General features: G+C 47.4%; 1 protein-coding gene and 3 pseudogenes across 1 annotated transcript; 1 reads left to right on the top strand and 3 right to left on the bottom strand.

The window, feature by feature from the left end:
- Positions 1-3,483: 3,483 nt before the first annotated feature.
- On the bottom strand, positions 3,484-4,087 carry LOC119318773 (annotated as a pseudogene).
- Positions 4,088-4,888: 801 nt separating this feature from the next.
- Positions 4,889-9,907, top strand: LOC119314852. The gene is made up of 5 exons (XM_037589540.1): positions 4,889-5,084; positions 5,568-5,741; positions 6,193-7,452; positions 7,556-7,621; positions 8,608-9,907. Exons 1-5 carry the CDS (start codon positions 4,967-4,969, stop codon positions 9,795-9,797), a joined length of 2,808 nt encoding a protein of 935 aa, XP_037445437.1. The 5' UTR covers positions 4,889-4,966; the 3' UTR covers positions 9,798-9,907.
- Positions 9,908-14,745: 4,838 nt separating this feature from the next.
- LOC119316212 lies at positions 14,746-15,865 on the bottom strand (annotated as a pseudogene).
- A 716-nt stretch (positions 15,866-16,581) lies between these two features.
- LOC119316844 lies at positions 16,582-17,744 on the bottom strand (annotated as a pseudogene).
- Between the last annotated feature and the right edge of the window lie 4,868 nt (positions 17,745-22,612).

The following is a 22,612-nucleotide window of genomic DNA, read 5'->3' as shown; positions in this document are numbered from 1 at the left end:
CCTCATGAAGACTTCACGCATCACTTGGGCAATCCCCCTGGACACTTTGAGCACATGGAGAGACAAATCACAATAGTGAGGCCTCCATGCAAAATACCTTGGAAGCCAGATTTGTTTCTTATCTTTCATATAGTGCATAAAAGACCAGCAACATAGAAGCAATGCTTCAGAAAAAAGAAGATTTGTATATATCCTTGTCGGTATAGTTGGAAAGCCAATTCGGGCATAAATCAAGAAGAGATGTTGTATATATGACTTCATTGTGTCTGGTCAAGTATAACATTATGCTAAGTCCCCTCCTTGTAACATGATTTTGCGTATTTAATTTACTTGAAACTTTTTGTCATGCTCTGGAGTCGGGGAGATTAACTATCATTTTGTCATCCTCTGGAGTCAGGGGCATTAACCATCATGTTGTTTGTCATGCTCTGGAGTCAGGGAGCGGCTTTGCAACGGCTCATGTTGTCGTTTCAACTATACAATAGTGTGGTGTTGCAACGACTCATGCCCATAGTTTAAAGTGTTTGTGGAAGGGGGCATTGTGAACTTGGATTTGTATGATAGAGGTAGTGTGTGAAAGAAAGAAGAACATAGTAACTTGTAATGTTGACAACGAGGATCCTAAAAGTACTATATGTTAGACACTACTAAAAGATGTATGTCCCCGTTGCAACACACCAGCACTGATCTAGTGAGTGTGATAAAACGCCATTCTCTCCGTTTGTATCTGCTAGACGTAACGCTGATTGTTTTTTCTTTGATAGTAGTGTATACACCAGGTCATGTATGTCTGCTTTTTTATTGAAAATATTTTCGTTGACAAATCCGATGGACTGGGTACGAGAAAGGAGATAATGGAGTGCACACTTTCTCTTTGTCTTTTCTGCTGCACAAGGTCGCATGCACACAGCGGCACAACCGGATAAAATTGTCTCATATCATTAATAACCGGAAGAAAGTTAAACCACATATGGCCTGACAATCATCTGACATGGAACAGGCCCAATGCATCCATCCCGAGACAATGCGCACTCGACTGCAACTTTCCCAATCTTTTATTGTGGTTCACACTAGTGATAGCTTATTACAACTACTCCTACTAGCTAGTAATATAGGTGATTAAATCATTCGCGTAGTTCTAAGTCATCGATTTAAGGATTTAAATATGTGTTATATGTCATGAAAAATATATCATTAGATTTCTACACGAATGACATATCTAGATAGTTAAATCGTCGACCTAGAACTACGCGAATGATTTATTCATCGAGACGGAGGTAGTACTCCATTCTGATTTACTAGTCCTTTCATAATTTGGATCATATTTTGATCATAATTTTAACTAATAGGACATAATCTATACTTAGCAAAAACAATATCATTGAAAACTACATTCAAATACAAATCAAACAATATAAATTATGATGACATGTATTAATATTTTGCTAATGAAATACGATGGCAACTAAGGCTGGTTGTAATGAGGAGTATCATATACTAGTATCATGCATATGATATTAGTGTATGATAGTACCTCCCTAATGCATAGTATCATATATTAGTATTATTTACTACTTTATTTATTATCATGCATGACACATATTAGCATATCATTTATAATGATACGGTATCATGATATGATACTCAACACTCTCTTTCTTCATTTAATTCAATGGCACCTTGTCAAAATTGTATAGTTGACATGCATGATACTGGCTATGATACTATCATTACGACCAGCCTAATATACACACAAAGAGGTACTAGTACTGGCGAGAACCGAGGAGGAAGCCAAAGACACGAGAGATTAATGCGTAACGGGAGATCCGACTTTTCAGGGACAATATAGGAAAGCTTCCACGTTGCTGGCCTCTCCTTGAGGAAATGACAAAGAATTTACGACTTGTTCAAAGGAACCGAGGGAGTATGCTGGATTAGCGCAGTGGTGCCATTAAGACACTCGAGGTCGAGGTCAACTCAAAGACTTAAGACCCACTCTAGAGTATGGACCCTGTAAAAATGGATGGAGAGGGAGAGAGAGAGAGAGAGTATATGAGGGTGTTTGGATACTCTCTAGTCATGTGACTAGTAGTAGTCAGACTAAAAATTTTTAGTCAGGCCTTATTTGGAAGGTGACTACTACTAGTCAGCATTAAATGTTTCAATATTAAATTCTTCTCTCTCCCTTCCATTTATCTCTTTTCTCTCCCTTATGCAACAGCAACTACCGCTATACTCCCGCGCAAGGAAGGAAAGCAGCAAAGTCCTGTTCCTTTTCTCCCTCACGCCATGCAACACCAGCTCTCAATACCTTTTTTTTCTCTCCTCACGCAAGCAACACAAGCACCAGACTATCCCTCACGAAAAGCACAATGAAAAATGTACATACATAAGAAATCAAAATTGTCCACACAAGGAAATCAAAACTGTCCACACATAAGAAAACTGAAATTGTCCCATAACGTTACATGTTGGAAACGAAATAAATAACATCAGAAATTTCTCAACGCCTGTTGAACAAACCATCAGCAATCGTATCTCTCACTCGGTTCATATCCACTGAATCTAGCTCCATTTCTTCACCCCTAGTGTTACGACGCCTCCTCCTCCTTGTTTCCTCAAGGAGAGGTTGATAACTCTCATCATTGTCACACCTATCGAATTCCTTGTCGGCCAAATGACTTTCACGAATAAAATTATGCAAGGCCATGCATGCCACAATAATTTTTGTTTGCTTGCGTAGAGGATAACTTGGTACTTTGAAAAGAATCCTCCACTTATTTTTCAAGACTCCAAAACAACGCTCAATGACATTGCGTAGTCTAGAATGAATATAATTGAAGTGCTCCTTTTTACCTCTCGGCATGGTGCCTTGATGGAACTCTTGAAAATGATACTTTTGGCCCCTATACGGTGCAAGATAACCCTGTTTGTTGGGGTAGCCCGAGTCAACAAGATAAAATTTCCCTGTTCATGGCAATGCATTTTAGCAAATGTCAATGTAAGGCATAAACCTATTGTACTGAGTATCAAGTTTCGTACCTGAAGGTGGATGTGGAAACTTGTGATCAAACCGGCTAAGAGCATCCTTGAATGGCCTCATATCATGGACCGATCCAGGCCACCCCGCAAGCACAAAAGTGAATCTCATGTCGAAATCACACACAGCCATAACATTCTGACTACAGTAACCATGTCTGCTTAAATACTGTGGAACCTTGTTTGGTGGCACCACAACCATGTATGTGTCCAGTTAGCCTTGCAGTAGTTTCATTTGTCCAACAAGAATTGTTTCAATTCTGAGATTTTCTGAGATTTTCCAATTCGATTCCAATTCGTTTTTCTACTTCCTACTTTTCACTTCACATACATTCATTCAAGTAAACACAACAATTGGACAAATATTGTACCTGGATATGCTGGTTCAGCATGCTGTCGTCTTCCTCTGCCTGAACATCTTCTTCAGCTGGTTCATCTTCTTCCTCAACATCTTCTACCATGATCGATGCTGCCTGCCGCTGCCTGCCGCTGCCTGTGCGACTTGAACCAGCACCACCTCGTCCCGATGTCGCGACGACCTGCTTGCCACGACGATCTGGGGCCCTCACTGGGAGGAGACCTTGGCGAGGTGGACGACCCTGCCGCTGCGCCACGCCGTCCGATCTGGTCCGCTGGAGGGGCACACCATGGCCGGCCGCACTCCCGGGATGAAAAAGCTGCGTGTACATGCCCAGGTTGGGGTAGGAGGCGGCGACGGCGGAGTCGCCGTTGAGGTCGATGTTATCCAACCCGATGGGAGAGCGGAGCGCCCCGACCACTGAGCAGCGGCCGAGCCCCCCGGCCACCGAGCGCGGCCGAGCCCCCCTGCCACCGAGCCGCGCTCGAGCCCCCCGGCCACCGAGCCGCGGCCGAGCCCGCCTGCCACCGAGCCGCGCTCGAGCCCCCCTGCCACCAAGCGGCGGCCGGCGGATCCCCGGAGACGAGGGGGCGTAATCCCCCACCCGTCCTCATCGATGTGGTGCGCCGCAGCACCGGAAGACGCCGTCTGCGAGAAGAAATCGAAGGGGAGTTCGTCGTCGCCGTCCATGGCACGGACGCGGGAGCGGGCGCGGCGGGAGTGCGGCGGTGCGGCGGAGTGCTGCCGCGGCGGCGGCGGTGGAAAGGGAAGCGGCGGAGTGGATGGGGCGGCTGCCCCTGCCTGCGTGCGAAGGGGATGGGGTGACAGATGCGTGCGAAGGGGATGGGCCCGCCAATTAATTAGAGGAGAGACTTTAGTCACTTTTAGTTGGGGGTGGGGTGACTAGGGACTAAACTAGTTTTAGTCACCCATTAGTCAGGGCTGTTTGGAGGTTTACTGACTAAAGGTGACTACTACTAGTCTCTAGTCTCTAGTCACTAGTGATCCAAACACCCTCTATATAGTACTACTCCGGGTGTATAAGTCATTCGCGTAGTTCTAGGTCATCGATTTGAGGAATTAAATATGTGTTATATGTCATGAAAAGTATACCACTAGATTTCCACACGGATGTAGTTTCTAAATATATATTTTTTGTCACATATAATACATATTTAGATAGTTAAATTATCGACCTAGAACTACGCGAATGACTTATACACCGGGACGGAGGTAGTACTAGACATATATGCTAGTGGCAGTAGTATGCTCGATTAGCGCAGTGGTGCCATTATGACACTCAGAGGTGAGGTCAACCCAAAGACTTAAGACCCGGTCTCGAGTAGAGTAATATGAGAAGCGCGCGCGTTCGGGAAGGAGATCGCATCACGCTTCACTTGTACTACTAGTACTACTCACTCACTAGACTCCAGACTTTGCAGAATACTAGCTAGTAGGAGTAGCTCCCAGGTCTGTGAGGACGATCAGTGTCCACCATTGTTCACTCAAGCTAAGTGAACAAGCCAGTGGGTACAAGATGAAAAAGGGCAGGAGGAACGACAAGGTAAGATGCTTGCGGGCAAGGCCGCGGCAAGGGCTCTCGTGTGGCTTCTGCTTCCTGTCCTCGTCTTGGTCGTGCTCAACTCCCATCACATGCCGCAGGTTCCTCTTCAAGCAACAACTCTTTGTAAGTCCCCTCAATTACATTACAAGCAACAACTCTAGGTTTCGAGTGTTCATCTGATCTATACGTGTGCGCACTCATCTTCGATTCATTTGTCCCAAAGACTCATTACTCAAACTCTTGGCCCATAGTATGAATTGACGCATCTCCTTGTTTTTTGGTCTCCTTTATATTATATGCTCAATTTTAACCACAGATTTATCTAACAAAATGTTAATGCATGTCATCAGAAAAAATTACATCGCTGAAATCGTGTTTGAACATAGTTTCCGATAATATTATCTTTACTATGTATAACTCATACTTTTATTAGTTAAAATCATGATCAAAATATGACCCTAAGTACTAATACGAGGGGGGCGGAGGTAATTTAACATATCTGTTGCAACGCGAGTATGTATACTGCCCATGAGCTTGAGCGTTCTCTAATTAGTTCATTGGTTTTGGCACTAACAGTAATATGGGTTGATCCTTGGTCTAATTCAGATTTGGTCGGTCATGCATCAAGCGAGCAGACGCCCGTCGGTGCACCACCTTCTCCCGCATCAGGCGATGAAACGCCCGTCAACGCACCACCTTCTCCCGCAACAAGCCACCATCCTTCCCCCGCATCACGCCCCGGCGTCGTCAGTGCCAACAAAAGTCAAGCCCGTCCACGAGGTAATTAATTACCTTTTCGATCTCTCCAAGAATGACAAGGTACTAAGAGGGTGCTTGTATACGTTTTAGTCCCATGACTAAAAGTAGTAGGACTAAAACTTGCTAGCCTCATTCATGTTTGGATCCAAATACTAAAGAGACTAAAATCAAGTTATTGAGCATTTATTATCCTTCAAACCCTCCATCCAGAACTCGCATGTGTTAAAGGAGAGGCGCTAAATGATAAGAGAGAGGGCTAATACATATTTTAGTAGGTTTCCTATGACTAAAAAATTTTAGCCTCAAGACTAGTCCTAACCTCTCTTTAGTCAGGGGTGCTTGGAACTTTAGCCTCTAAAAGAGACTATTTTTAGTCAGACTAAAAATAGTCCCTTGGATCCAAGCACCCTCTAAAAACTAGTAAAAAGAAGTTTCTTTCTACTGATTAATAACTCTTGTGTGCATCTTACAGATACAGATGTGGCAGCACCAAGAAGCAAGTCAATTTGCAACTTCAGCAGTGACCGCATGGACATCTGTGCCATGCAAGGCGACGTCCGTATGCACGGCAAATCTGCCACCGTCTACGTTGTCTCAGCGTCTGAAGACAGCTACCGGCCAGAGAACGGGACGGTGAAGATCCGCCCGTATCCGCGCAAGTCAGAGGAAGGAACGATGCATGCTATCCGGGAGGTGACCATCCGCTGGAGCGGGCTGGATGCGCCACGGTGCACGGTGACGCACGACGTCCCCGCGGTGGTCTTCTCCACCGGCGCCTACCTCAACAACTTTTTCCACGCCATGACCGACGGCATCATCCCTCTCTTCAACACTGTGAGGGAGTACGATGGCCATGTCCAGCTTGTGATCACCGACTACAACCGCAAGTGGGTTGACAAGTTCCAACGCATCCTCGCCGCGCTCTCCAGGTACCCGGTCATCAACTTGGACGCCGATGATAAGGTGCGTTGCTTCCCGTCGGTGCACGTCGGCACCGAAGGCCATAAGGAGATGGGGATCATCCCTGCTCTCTCCCGCAAGGGCTACACAATGACGGACTTCCGGAACTTTCTTCGTTCGATCTACTCGTTGAAGCGTGAGTGGTCGACCCCTGTAAACCGGACCTCCGGTGACAGGCCTCGCCTCCTCATGATTCTGCGCCGCAACTCGAGGGCGTTCGCGAATGAGGCGGAGGCCGTCGCAGCTGCCACAGAGGTCGGCTTCGAGGTGGTGTCGGCAGAGCCGCAGGTCGTGAGCGACATGGCCCGGTTCGCAGAGGTCGTGAACTCGTGCGACGTGATGGTGGGCGTGCATGGCGCAGGGCTCACCAACCTGGTGTTCCTCCCGCGCAACGCGACGTTGGTGCAGGTCGTCCCATGGGGTGACATGAGCTGGGGGTCCAATGCTGCCTTTGGTGCACCGTCGGCTGACATGGGGCTCCGGTACGTACAGTACGAGACGACCCCGGAGGAGACGACGCTCAAGTACAAATACCCGAGGGACCATGCCGTCTTCACCGACGTCGCCTCCATAAACAGGCAGGGGTATGGTATGACGTGGGAGCTCTTCCTCAACGGCCAGAACATCACTCTCGACATCGACCGCTACAGAGAGGTGTTGCAGAAAATCTACCATGATAGTATAATCGTCGATCCTTCATTTAGTTCTGACCCGGTCGTCGAAGCGCCACCTTCTCCCGCATCAAGCGGCGACGTCCTCGATGGGATCAGAGGTAATTAATTACTTGATCTCTCCAGAGCACCGAGGTTCAGTCAGCTTGTTGGAAACACAAGTCTGCCTACTCAATTGAATATATGTACTGTAATCTGTTGCAGATCTCCAAAACGAGAAGGGGTTGCAAGCCATGAACGCGGGAGTAGATGCCTCTTTGATAAAATCAGGTACGTACAATGTATGTATACTGCATATCCAAGCACTGGGTTGTAGTACAGTACCAACGTATTATAAAAATTACTCCTAATTACTCCCTCCGTCCCATAATACAAGAGCGCTTTCAACACTCCCTCCGTCCCATAATACAAGAGCATTTTTTACACTAGCGTGCTAGTGTCAAAAACGCTTTTGTATTATGAGACGAATGGAGTACTAATTGGAGGCATCTTTCAAGCCACCGTGTTAATCCTAGAAAACATGCCATAAATAACCAAACGATTTGAATTCAACAGAATAACCAAACGATTTGCACATGGTTCTAAGTTCCTGCAGTTGAATCTCTACGTCTTTACATTTTCTATTAACATTTTTTTTTTCAAACATACATGAATGTCTCTTTTAACAATGTAGTGAATTTTACCAAGAAACAACATATGTAGTGAAGTAGGTGAAGATATTTCATGTTAAAACTAGCCTTCGTTTAGAACCTTTTTTTTGGCCCAGATCACAACATCTTTCTTTTGTTCATGAAAAGTTTCAAGCATGTTAAGACCTGAACATGTTCATTACAAAATTCTTCTTAAATTTTCAAAATATTAATTGTTTTTACTATTTACCTCCAAAACACTACCTACTAATAGTAACCATATAATTGTCACAATACATGTATGAGCCCGTGCATGAACCGATGACTAGTAGAGTATATAATAAAGGGCTGCCCATGATGGAATGATCCAACGGCAATTGGAAATTTCCTAAGAGTGACAAAAGAAAACCTAAGAAAAGTTTCTAACTAGTACTAATTAATACTTCCTCCACTCACATATATAAGATGTTGTACAATTTGTTTCTGATCCGGCTTTATATAGACGCATTTTAGTTATTTGTTCACTCATATCAGTTGGGTTTTCTTTTTGTAACAACTCATTTCAGTACGTAAGTAGTCCATATCAAAATATCCAAAAAGGGAGTAACTCTTTTATGCATGATACAGATGTGGCAGCACCAAGAAGCAAGTCAATTTGCGACTTCAGCAGTGAACGCATGGACATATGTGCCATGCAAGGCGATGTCCGTATGCACGGCAAATCCGCCACCGTGTACGTGGTCTCGGTGTCTGATGATAGCTACCGGCCAGAGAATGGGACGGTGAAGATCCGCCCATACCCGCGTAAGTCGGAGGAAGGAACCATGAATGCTATACGAGGGGTGACCATCCGCTGGAGCGGCCTCGATGCGCCACGGTGCACGGTAACGCACGACGTCCCCGCGGTGGTCTTCTCCACCGGCGCCTACCTCAGCAACTTTTTCCACGCCATGACCGACGGCGTCATCCCTCTCTTCAACACTGTGAGGGAGTACAATGGTCACGTCCAGCTTGTGGTCACCGACTACAACCACAAGTGGGTCGACAAGTTCAAAGACATCCTCGCCGCGCTCTCCAAGTACCCGGTCATCAACTTGGACGCCGATGACAAGGTGCGTTGCTTCCCGTCGGTGCACGTCGGCACCGAAGGCCATAAGGAGATGGGGATCATCCCTGCTCTCTCCCGCAAGGGCTACACAATGACGGACTTCCGGAACTTTCTTCGTTCGATCTACTCGTTGAAGCGTGAGTGGTCGACCCCTGTAAACCGGACCTCCGGTGACAGGCCTCGCCTCCTCATGATCCTGCGCCGCAACTCGAGGGCGTTCGTGAATGAGGCGGAGGCCGTCGCAGCTGCCACAGAGGTCGGCTTCGAGGTGGTGTCGGCAGAGCCGCATGTCGTGAGCGACATGGCCCGGTTCGCAGAGGTTGTGAACTCATGCGACGTGATGGTGGGCGTGCATGGCGCAGGGCTCACCAACCTGGTGTTCCTCCCGCGCAACGCGACGTTGGTGCAGGTCGTCCCGTGGGGCGACATGAGCTGGGGATCCAATGCTGCCTTTGGTGCACCGTCGGCTGACATGGGGCTCCGGTACGTCCAATACGAGACGACCCCGGAGGAGACGACGCTCAAGTACAAATACCCGAGGGACCATGCTGTCTTCACCGATGTCGCCTCCATAAATAGGCAGGGGTATGGTATGACGTGGGAGCTCTTCCTCAACGGCCAGAACATCACCCTCGACATCAACCGCTATAGAGGGGTGTTGCAGCAAATCTACCAGGATAGTATAATGGTTGATACTTCAGCTAACTAGATGACCCGTTGTGCCTTAATGGAAAGACCTAATGCAACCGAGAAGCGATGCGGTCTATATGAAACACGTTTCATGAATTGTTCGCATCGTACGATCTCAATTGATGACATGCGACATTTGTCAATACTCGGGATATTACATGATATAGTTCATTTTCAAGGTACATATGCAGGAAGTGTTTACAAACATTCCGGAAGTTCTCAAACTATTTCTTTAAGTGCTACTGAATATTCTTGAACATGCTGAAACTATTTCAAAACCTTTTTTGACAAATTCTGAAAGTGATCGGTCTGATTTTGATACTCAAACTATTTCTAAAGCGTTCGTAATGTTTTGCAGTCTGAACATTTCACATATGTTTTACAAATACCCCCACACATTTATACGTAAATGTCACATCTTTTTTTGCCCACACATATGTTAATACAAATATAAACACTTATTGTTGTCTTGAATTAAGAAATGCAATACCAACAACATCTCGACCTAATACAAACACAATAAGAACGTAGTGTGTGAAATTATATCAACATACTAATTCAACATAGGCATCTAAGCAGCAGGGGTTCACCACCCATAGCTTCGAGAGAGATGCCACTAGTGAACCTATGGTCCCCTGGGTCTATTCTCCATAACTTAAAACAGAGAAAAACAGCTGCGGAGGTTCCTCCCTCTACGCCCTGTAGGGCTAGTGGGCGGGGCCTCCCCGCGATCGACCCGGGTGAGATTTGTGGTCGGACGCGTTCTCGTACTGCCCAATTGCGTCACGCTCTTAGTGCTTCCACCACAGTTGGGTCCAGGGAGGACCCATTAGATGAGTGATCATGCGCGCTTTATTCTGGAACCTGCGGGGCTTCGGCCACGATGGCCGCCGCAGGCAGCTCATTGAGTACATGCGTGATGAATCCATAGATGTGGTTACGGTCCATGAAACAATGCGCACGGAATTCTCCCTTGCAGAACTTGAGCGCCTTAGTAGACATCTATTCGCATGGCACTGCTTGCCATCTAATGGAGTGACCGGCCACTCTAGTGGCATCCTTCTCGAAGTGAAGGATGCCACATTTGAGGTGGGACCCATGGATCGTGGATCCCACTTCATCAGCATGGAGGTCTGGGAACGCGATATGAATTTCAAGTAGGAGATCATCGTGGTCTACGGCCCAGCCGACCATAGTGGCTCCGCCGCTTTTTTGGCCGAACTCCATGCCAAGATTTCTTCCGCGACCCTACCGGTAGTGGTCGGTGGAGATTTCAACCCTCTCCGCTCCCCCAAGGAAAAGAGCAATTCGCGTGTTGATTATGCGGAGATGAATCGGTTTAATGATTGGGTTGTGGATCTAGGTCTCCTAGAATTGGATGGGGTCGGGGCACGGTTTACCTGGACTAATCGATAGGTTTCCCCGACCCTTAGTGTACTCGACTGCGTGTTTGTCTCACCCGACTGGGAGCTCCGGTTTCCTTTGGCCTCGCTCCAGGCGATTACTCGCATCGGGTCCGACCACGTTCCCCTTCTCTTGTCTTCTAGGGATGAGAGACCGCAGCCTCCACCGTGGTTTCAGTTTGAAACTTTCTGGCTCCGGCAACCGGGCTTTATGGCTGCCGTCCAGACTCATTGGGTCTCGGCTTTAGCCAAGCCCCATAGGTGGATGTCCACTCCGGACGAATGGCACCACCTTTCCAAACGGTCCAGGCAATTCATGAAAGGGTGGGGTGCCAATATTGGGCGAGACCTCCGTCTCCAAAAGGCCTTTCTTCTCGAGGAGATCCGTGCCCTTGACCTTCGTGCGGATATCTCCAGGATTTCCTCTAATGAATGGGCCCATAGATATAACCTGGAAAACTCCCTCATGGAGATCTATTCCAAGGAGGAGGAGTTCTGGCGACATTGAGGTTCTGTTAATTGGGTGTTGTTTGGCGACGTCAACGCGGTCTACTTCCAGGCCATCACTAATGGCTGTAGGGGACGATGCTCCATTCCCCTTTTATGGGAAAGGGGCCAACTATTCCAAGATCATGCTGGTATTCGTTCTCTAGTTGACGACTTCTACAAGTCGTTATTCGTGGGGTGCCCTCGAGGGGGTATCGCCCTGGCGGACCATATTTGGTCTCCTGACCAACTAGATTCCCCGGAGGAGAACGCGGCCTTGCTCGCTCCATCTGATGCCGGGAAGTCGAGACCTTTGTCAAAGCCATGAACCCAGCCTCAGCCCCAGGTCCGGATGGGCTTCCGGTTCGCTTCTTCTAGGCCTTCGGGCCGATGGTTAAGGACCTTATCCTGGACCTGTTCCAGGATTTTGCTAGGGGAACATTAGATATGTCCCGGCTTAATTACGGGATCGTCTCTCTAATTCCCAGGTGCTAGGTGCTGCTGACATAAGGCAATTCCGGCCTATCACGGTCCTCAATGTGATATTCCGGATTTTGACTAAGGGGCACGCCGCTAGGGCGGCCCTAATCGCCCCTCGGATCCACCACCCGAACTAGTCTGCCTTCACGAAGGGCAGGTTTATTCTGGATGGGATTCTCGCTCTCCACGTGGTCATCCATGAGGTCAAGAGCAAGCACCTCTGTGCGGTGTTCTACAAGATTGACTTCCATAAAGCATACGACATCGTTCATTGGTCCTTCCTTCGGGAGGTGTTTCTCGAGCGTGGCTTCGACTCCCACTGGGTCGTGAGGGTGATGCAGTTAGTGACGAGTGGCCGCACAGCTGTGAACATCAATGGGGAGATCGGGCCTTACTTCTTGACTGGCCAAGGCGTCCGGCAAGGGGATCCGATCTCTCCGTTTCTTTTCAACCTTGTGGTTGATGCTTTGGCCTCGATCCTAGACTTGGCCAAGCGGGCCGGTCACATTCGGGGGATTTGTCCCCACCTTGTGAACAATGGAGGTCTGAACCACCTCCAGTATGCGGATGATACCATTATGATGGTGGAGGGATCGAACAACGATATTCGAAACCTCAAGTTCCTCATCCTCTGCTTTCAGGAGATGTTGGGCCTCACGATCAACTTTGCCAAGAGCAAGGTGATGGTCCTGGGATACTCCCAGGCGGAGGCTCAGCGGATCGCCAATCGCTTGAATTGTCGATTGGGATCCTTCCCGACCACTTACCTTGGCATGTCGATTAGTGACACGCGGCTACTGGAGAAGACTCTCGCCCAATAGTCGCCAAACTCCAACCTAGGTTGGAACCTTGGTAGGGGAGATGGCTATCTAAAGCCGCTCAAGTCATTTTGATGAACTCCTCCCTCATTAATCTTTTGATGTACATAATGGGATTCTGTAGTCTACATGAATCCCTTCATCATGAGGTCACCAAACTCCTATCTAGATTCTTCTGGGCGGGAGAGAACAATAAAAAGAAGTACCACATGGTGAAGTGGTCCGAGATCTGCAAGCCTAAGGACCAGGGTGGCCTGGGAGTCATTTCATCCAAAGGGATGAATATTTCCCTCCTCTCCAAATGGCTCTGGCGTATTCAGACCAATACAGGAGGCCTGTGGCTCGAGATTATCCGCGCGAAGTATCTCCGCGGGCAGCCACTGGCATTCGCTCCCAGATCAGTAGGATCCCAATTCTGGCAATCAGTGATCCGGCTGATGCCGGTCTTGCGCATAGGGACCTCTATTAAAGTTGGTTCCGGGTCCGGCACATTATTCTGGCTCGATCGGTGGGCCTCGCCCATTTGCGGAACACTTCTACGTGTTATTCTCGATTTGTGTCCGACCACAACTCTCTGTAGCTGTGGCCTTAGCTGACTTGGGTGCCATTGCCTTTCGCCATACCTTCGGGGCGGTTGAGCTCGAGCAATGGGACGAAATGCTCGAATGTATCGCCCTCCATCCCCCCTCCCTTGAGCCTGACTCGCTGTCTTGGCACCTGGAGCCAAATGGCAGATTCTCGACTAGGTCCCTTTACCATGCAATCGTTCCCACCCCTGGCCCGGTGGAACTATCGGTGATCTGGGAGATAAAACTCCCATTGAAGATACGCATCTTTCTCTGGCAATGGGTCCGAGGCCGCCTCCCGTCGGGGGCGGAGGTCAACAAACGTAACAGCCCTGGGATGGCCTCTGTCCCATTTGTTTGGTCTAGGAAGACTATAACCACATCTTCTTCCGGTGCCCTGTAGCGCAGTTTCTATGGAGCTGCTTCCGGGAGGTCATTGGCGGCAATTGGTGCCATGACGACCTCCCGGACCTATTTGGGGAAGCCCTCAGGCTCCCGGCCCTAGCCGCCCCCCAATTTGGGTGGCTTTGGGCACTCTTCCTTGGACCCTTTGGTGTTCCCACAATAAACTAGTCATCGAGCGTATCATTCCATACCGTGTGATTGATGCAATCTATAAAACGTGTGGCTTCTTACAGCTCTGGAGACCACTTAGCAAGTGGTGCGACCATGGCGTCATCGACAATATTATGGCAGGTCTTCGTTCCGCGGCATCGGCTTTCGCTCCTCCGCCACCTCCACCGCTACCACCCTCGAGCCGGATTAGCTCTCTTTTTTAGACTTCTTTGGGGCTTGTTCCGCTGTGCCCCCAGCATGTCCGTTGCTTTATAATATAAAGCGGGGGGAAACCTTTTTTCTTAAAAAAAAACATTTATGCCTTCCTTCGCTTCTGCCACGGATTATTAAAACAGAAATTTCCACCTCTGTTTTACCAAAAATAAATAAATAAAGCTGCCTACATATTTGCGTGGAACATATATATCCATACAGGAATGAAATGGAATTGCCACAAAGCATATATCACTCAACTTACAGACCGTCCATCCCAATCCCATGGAGGGACAATTTGCGCATATATTAGATTGAGCATATATATAGGAAACTTACACGGCAAGAAAAAAGCAAGACACGTGGACTACGGTCTCTCTACAGAATCATAAATATGTAAGAGCATCACTTCGGGTCTAAGGAATATTGTAAACAGAGAGTACGTGTTACTTCTGATTCGAAGCAATAAGCTTGGCAATGAGGTCGCTCAAAACAAAGGGTAGGTCTTAATTATATGTTCCCAGCCCTTAGTCGCCATTAACGTTTGCAAACACGAGGGAGATTGGGCTCGGATAAACTTCAAGCACGCCTCCTTCAGTCCACAGCAATGGTGCTGCTCGGCTAGAACCAGGGTGGACGCCACCGAGCTCACACTTATGTTGTGAGACAACTGCTTTTCACATATGAACTTGAGTCGTTGGATATCATATTTGTCTGCTGCTACCAACAAATCTTTCAGCCATTGCAGCCGCGTCTCATCATCTTCTTGTCCATGTTTCACAACTTCTGTTCCATCCTCCTTCTTCTCAGGGAACAAGTCTGTGTAGATGAAGGTAAGCAAAGCCCTGAATACTTTTGCTTCCATGTCTTCGATATGTATGGTGGTGGACGTATCGGTGCCCTCCTTCATGGGGTCAAAGAGTTGTGCCATGAAGACTTTAGACCTCTGTGTTGTAGACCATGATATCACACCTGGCGGTGAAAGAATCGGCCTCCGGATCCGTTTATCGTTCAAGAACGTCTTTTTTCATAAACCTGTCGTAGCCATAAGAAGAACCACCGGAAGGGAAGCTGCATGTTTCAGCATGACAAACATAGACTGGGTTTTGCTTCTCAACCTGGTCGATGAGACTGAAACCAAACTTGGCTTCCACAGGCTTCTTGCCATCGTCGTCTTCATCAAGGAAAACATAGAGGGAAACAAAGTCGGCGCAATCCGAGCTCTTGCCGTTGGGGTAGTACTTGATATGCCAAATATAGCCTCCTACCTCAAATTGGCGAGAGGCGATGCCTTGACCAGTGGGTGTCAATTTCTTGGTGCACGAGTAGTTTTCGACAACAACCACATGGTACCCGCAGTCGGAGTTGGATTCAACGTAGGTCATGGTGGAGTCGGAGTCGGAGTTGGATTCAACCACGAGCTCTTGATTCGTGTATCAAAATTCCGTGCTTTCGTGGATTTTTCATTCATGTATCAAAATTTCCCATCAAAACTTGCCTACATTTTGTGCATGTATCAAATTAGATAATTAACAGCCAAGTTTACCTATTATGACCAAGCAGCATCCCGGCTTCAATGCTGTTAAAGCTTCAGCATGAATGAACTATGTTTCTTTTATTCCATATACAGCGCCAACCGGATCCTGACTAAAATGCAGCCACAAAGAATGATTTCTTGGTCTATTTTTAGCAAGTGTATGTATGATTTTAGACTACAGATCGAGCATCTATGAATTTTCAGAGTGTGCGTTGATGTTGGTTGTGTGCATCTTAACTATCACAGACTGGGTGTTTACTCATTTTGTTTTGTATCTACTTGATGCTTCATTCTGAGTTAATAAAATCGCCCTTTTTCAAACGAAAATAAACTTGCCTACTTTTGCTGCCACCATTGGGTACACCTGAATTTTCAGACCATATATATTCCAGGAAGAGACGGATTTTCCTAATTTAGCATACATTCTACTTCAATAAAAGGGTTACATGACAGGGAAGACACCAAAGCAATAATAAGAGACAACACACAGAGTAATATATGAGGATAAAAAAAACTAGTTGTGAATGTTACAGATTGCTGTAATACGTAGTTTGACGCCTGATCGAATATTCCATGAAGAGATAATTTGTCCATATGTTGGATTTTCTTTCCGATTCCGCATATAGGAAAATTTTACATGACGGGAAAATTGAAAGCAAGACACTGCGGCCTCTCTAGAGTATCATTTGCATAAGGGGATCACTTCAGGAACAAGTGTGGAACATGTGTACCATATAGGAGAGTGTTACTTTTGTCGGTTCGAAGCAAGCTTGACAAAGAGCTCCTTCAAAACAGAGGGATAGGTCGAAACTACATGATCCCAGCCATCGGTCGTCGTTACTGCTTGTAAGCATGAGGGGGACTGGACTTGGATAAACTTCAAGCATGCCTCCTTCAATCCGTGGCAGTGGTGCTGCTCGGCTAGAGCAAGAGTGGACATCACCGAGCTCACACCTATGCTGTCAGACAATTGCCTTTCTGATATGCACTTGAGCCGTCGAAGATCGTACCTATCTGCCGCCACAAACAAGTCCTGGATCCATTGAATCCACATTTCATCCTCTGTTGCTTCCTCTTTTTGTCCTCCTTCTAAAACCTATGACACTTCTTCCTCCTCCATGTCGTCCTTCTCTATCTCAGGGAATGAGTCTGTGTAGATGAATCTAAGCAATTCATGTCTTTGATATGTATGACACCGGACGTTGTAGTGCCCCCCTTCCTGGGACCAAAGAGTTGTGCCATGAAGACTTTGGACCGGGCTGCAAGCACACAACGATGTGCGGTGAAAGTCTCGCCACTAACCTCGAATGTCACATCAGCACCCACCTTGGTTTGAAGGAGAGTATGAAAATGCTGGTCTATGTCAGAGAGGAGCACCTTGGTGTCGTGACCACTGGCATCCTCGGTGTTGGGATCCTTGCAAACCATTATGTCACACCGGATGGTGAAAGAATCGCCCTTTAGATGCGCGGATCGTTCAAGGGCATCTTTTCTAAGAAACTTCCTGGTGACCCAGGAATCACTGTCGTCGTCGGCGAACCTGCAGGCTTGATTGGTTGCACGAATGTACATTGGCATCTGCTCCTCAACTTGATCGATGAAACTAAAACTGAACCTGGCATCCACTGGTTTGTCGTCTTGACGGAAAAGGGATACATAGAGACAGATGAAGTCGGCGCAGTTCGGGTTCTCGCCATTAGGGAAGTACTCAAGGAACCAAGCATGGCCTCCTACCACAAAAGCACCAGAGCTGATGCAAACGGCGACGGGTGTGTCTTCTTTGGTACGCGAGTAGCCATTGACCATAAGGAGGTGGTAGCCGTTGTTCGTGCCGGCGTCGACGGCCCATGTGTTGCAAGAGCACCCCTCATGGCCTTGGACGATGGATACACCGGTGAAGGAAGACATGACGAACCTACCACTGTCAGTGTTGTAGTCACCGCCGATCCCCTAACTGTGCGCCAAGGTTGCGCGTCGCAGGAAACAGAGGGATTGATTTCTCAAAAATGTCACGGCCTAGGTTGTTTGTCTCGCATATAAACATGGCCGGCCGGCCGGATCGTGTCCTACTCCAAATCCAAATCTGTAAGACACGGCAACACTTGCCTTATTGTTATTGGGTACGGCAAGCTGCCAAATCCAGCACGCTAATTAATTATATACAAACTCTAATGGTAATTAAGATTTATTGAATAAAATACCGTCGATCAAAATTTCCCATCCCAGCAAAACTTGCCTGCATTCTGTGTGGAACATGTGCATATGTGTCAAATCAGATTAAATTATTATTGATGGCCAAGTTTTTTTTGAGGGAAATGCCATCATGACGGTTTATATTTCATGTGAAAACAGGGCTACATCGTTTGAGAGTACATCAAGCAGATAGTCCGGAGCCTCGGTCTGCCACACAATAGTTCTCGAGGGCTCCAACTTTGTAGCCAACAAATCAGCCGCCATATTGGCCTCCCTAGGACAATGACAGAACTTAACAGAAATAAAATTACGACATAAAAAAGCACACTCTTCATAGATGGCTGCAGCTGGACCTAACGAATTCCCTCCATGTTGCATGGTGTCAATCACCTCCATGCAATCAGCTTGGATCTCCACCTTATTGCATCCAACATTGTTCGCCAGAATCAGCCCGTCCTTGAGGCCTCTAGCCTCTGCCGTTGCTGCGTCCTCAGCGAAAGGGATATTGCTCGCCGACGCCGCAATGAACGCTCCCATGGAGTCTCTAATAATGGACCCCGTTCCGCCAGTGCCGCTATCTGCATCGAAGGAAGCATCGACATTTAGACTGACGAAACCTTTGGGTGGTCTAGTCCAACCATGCCGCTGGATCCGCCTCGCACCTTGCTTCCTTGATCTCATGAAGTTCTTTGTCAGAGTGACAATAGCTTGGGCCGAACAAGCCGGCTCCCGCATGGCCTCACCATGGGTGAAGCACCGGCGTTCCCACCATATATACCACAGGGCCACCGCCACCAGCTCCTTCCTGGACACGCCCGGGAGCGCCGGGACGGCGTCATTGGGCATCAACAGCAAATCTCCTAGGACCGACGAGCCCTCCGACTCAGCTTCACATAGCTCATTTATAATAGAGTTCAAACCAAGCTTTGCCCGAATTTCTTGGACCTGTTGCATCTGGAAAACGAATGGCGAACACTCTCGCAGTCTGATTCACAAATTGGGCAGTCCAATGTTGTGATCATATGTCAGTTTGCCAACACACCCGACACGGAATTGCACCATACAGGGCTCGCCATACATGCACTTTAATTTTAGCCGGTACTCGAAGCTTCCATAGAATGCGCCAAACTGGACTAGTACTTGAGGACAATACCGAATTTGTTTGTCTCAACTTCCGTCCTGATCCCACTCCACGTGATAAGTCGTCTTGACCGAGAAAATTCCAGTTTTTTTGTAGTGCCATGAAACAAAGTCCTCCATCATCCCCGTAGCCAGGGGTATATTCAAAATACATTTGCATCAATGGGCCGGAATATATGTCTGATAAGTTGCTCATCCCAACACCCATTGTCCATGTCAATCAGTTCAGACACTTTCGTGAGTATGATATTACCTCGTGGAGTCATTACCTTACTGTTTGGGCTGCTAGATACCCATGGATCACTCCGAATGCTTATTTGTGTGCCATCTCCCACTCTCCATATATATCCTTTTTTGAAAGTCTAAACACCACTCCGCAAGCTCTGCCACGTATAAGAACTGCTTTCTTGAGGGAACAATTCAGTAAATTGTCGTCCGGGAAATACTTTGCCCTCAATACTCTGGCACACAAAGAGTCTGGTTCTGCTAGCAGTCTCCAGCACTGTTTAGCTAGGAGAGCCAGGTTGAAACAGTGTACATCACTGAAACCCATACCTCCGTTGCTCTTTGGCACACACATCTTCCACCACGCGAACCAGTGCATGTGCTTCTTCTCATCCTCATCTCCCCACCAGTACTGTAACATAGCGGTTGTTATCGCATTGCAAATTTGTTTTGGTAGTTTAAAGACTAGCATGGCATATGAAGGAATGGCTTGAATAACAGCTTTCAACAACACTTCTTTCCCTCCAAAGGAGAGCTTCTTCTCCTTCCATCCTCTGATCCTGTTCAAGATTCTATCAACAATATGTTGGAAACAGTCAGTTCTCTCCACCCCAACAATCGGGGGCAGCCCCAAATACTTGTCTGTAATTGCCTCGGCCATAATGTTCAATGTGGTACAAACCTCAGCCCACACTTCCACCGATGTACAAGGGCTAAAGAAAATGCTCGATTTAGCCTCGCTCACCAGTTGCCCCGAGGTAGCACAATAATCATCAAGAGCGTGGCGAAGGCTGGCGGCATTGCTTGCATCTGCTCACATCATAATGAGGGAGTCGTCCACAAAGAGAAAATGAGAAACGGCCGGGGCATCCCGGCATACTCTCACCCCTATCAAATTACCCATCTCCTCCTCATGAATGAGCAAACTAGAGAGGCCCTCCGCACAAATTAAAAAAAGATAAGGTGATAGCGGGTCTCCTTGGCGGAGGCCTCGAGTTGGAACAAAGAAATCTGTGAGAGACTTATTAAACGAACTTGATACTTTACTGACCGTACACACTCCATAATGAGTGACACCCAATCTGATTTGAATCCCATCCGAAGCATGATTCTCTCGAGAAACACCCACTCGACCCTGCATAGGCCTTGTGCATGTCAAGTTTTACCGCACATATTCCGAACTTCCCGGTTCTCTTCCTCTTGATAGCATGATAAGTCTCAAAAGCAACTAAAAAGTTGTCCGTAATCAAGAGCCCGGGGACAAAAGCGCTTTGATTAGGTGAAATAAGCTCCGGCAACATATTTTTTAGCCTATTGGCTAGCAGTTTCGAAATCACCTTATAAACCACATTGCAAAGACTTATCGGACGGAACTGTGTGATTACCTCCGGATTTTCCACCTTTGGGATAAGAACAATTGTAGTGTTGTTACATCCTTCCGGTATCTTCCTATTATTATCTGCCATCAACACTTCGTCAATCAGATCCTCGCCAATTATGTGCCAGAACCTTTTATAGAACACCGCATGCAGTCCATCAGGCCCCGGTGCTTTAAGATCACCAATGTTATACAGTGCTCTCTTTACTTCATCCCTGGAATAGGGTCTCATTAGTTCCTCATTCATCGCATCAGAGACCCTAGGCTTTACCTTGTCCAAAACAGTTTGGTCCGGTTCTTGCACATACGAGGAAAAAAAGTCCCTCAAAATAGTGCGCCACATGGCCCTTAAGTTGGTTCTCCTCCTCAATCCAGTCCCTAGACTCTCCTTTCAATTTCTTGATAATTTTCTTCTTGTGTCTCCCAGTGGCTGCACGATGAAAGAAATCTGTGTTTTGATCACCCCGACAAAGCCAATCAGCACGTCCTCTCTGCATCCAGTATATCTCCTCTTGTTCAAGTAGATTTTCAATCTGCATGTGTAGGTCGTGTTGCCGAGCTACTGCCTCGCCCGTCAACGGCCCGACAACACATCATTTAACTCTTTCTGGAGTTTCCTCAACCGGATTCTAGGACCCTTTAGTGTCTCCTTATCCCAAGTGTGCAAAGTAGCATGAATATCCCCTGTCACTTGAGAGTGAGGCTCGGTCCCTCTGGCTTTTGCACGATCCCAGGCAGCTTGAACTATCACCTCCACATCCTCCTCCGCAAGCCACCTAGCTTCGAATTTCCTCGGTCCCGGCGGACCCCTTGGCTGTAATCGTAGCTGAAAGTCAGTATCAATTAGGATCGGCCGGTGATCTGATTTATTAAATGGTTCGTTCACAACACCATATGCTGGGAAAAGATCAGCCCAAGAGCTACTTGAAACTGCTCTGTCAAGTCGCTCTCGTATTCGACCTCTACGCCAGCTGAAAATGTCGCCCGAGTAACCAAGGTCATCGAGCCCGCAGTCGCTCAGGGCACTGCTAAAAGCCTGCATACATCGCTGAGGGCGTGCAGCCCCTCCTTCCTTCTCACGAGCTTGCAAAATTTCATTAAAATCCCCTGCCACTAACCATGGCAGATTAGTCGTCGCGTGCAAACCTCGCAAATATTCCCACGAAAGATGCTTTCGGTCACTACTTGGCTCGCCGTAGAAGCCTGTGAAGCGCCATTCCGCTGCTGTCGTCTCCTTAAAGCTTATATCTATGTAATTTGAATGAACAGCCCTAGATGAGACTCTCAGGCTAGTTTGCCAAAGCATGATCAGTCCTCCACTTCTGCCGTCACTTTCCGAAACTTCCATCTCGTCAAAACCTAACCTCCTTCTCAATTTCCCTGCCTTAGCCATGTCCAGGTGTGTTTCAGACAGGAACAACACATCTGGTTAGAACTAGTATGCTGGAATTGTTTGTCTCCTGATGAATGAACTAGTATAATAGCACCAGCTCCTGAAACAACTGGCTAGAACGAAAGAACGAATAAATAAAATGCGTCTCCAATAATTTCTTGGTCTATTTCTAGCAAGTGTATGTGTGATTTTAGACTACAGATCGAGCATCTATGAATTTTCAGTTTGTATTCCCAGATCCTCCTCCTCGCACCCACACGGCCAGTCATCATCAAGCCACTAAAATCAACAAGGTTTTGCTTCGTTAGTCGCGGATTATCAACTTTTTAAATTACCTGGATGAAGACGCAACCAACAGCATCAAGGAATCATTCTCTCCCATTGGAGGCACACATGGTGAATTGGTGAGGGCTCAAGGTGTCAGCTAAAAAATGCTTCAGCGAGCAT

The sequence above is a fragment of the Triticum dicoccoides genome, chromosome 6A (genome assembly GCF_002162155.2).
Source record: "Triticum dicoccoides isolate Atlit2015 ecotype Zavitan chromosome 6A, WEW_v2.0, whole genome shotgun sequence".
Lineage (NCBI taxonomy): Eukaryota > Viridiplantae > Streptophyta > Magnoliopsida > Poales > Poaceae > Triticum > Triticum dicoccoides.
The sequence above is the reverse complement of the archived record's forward strand: the minus strand, read 5'-3'. Positions and strand labels throughout refer to the sequence as shown.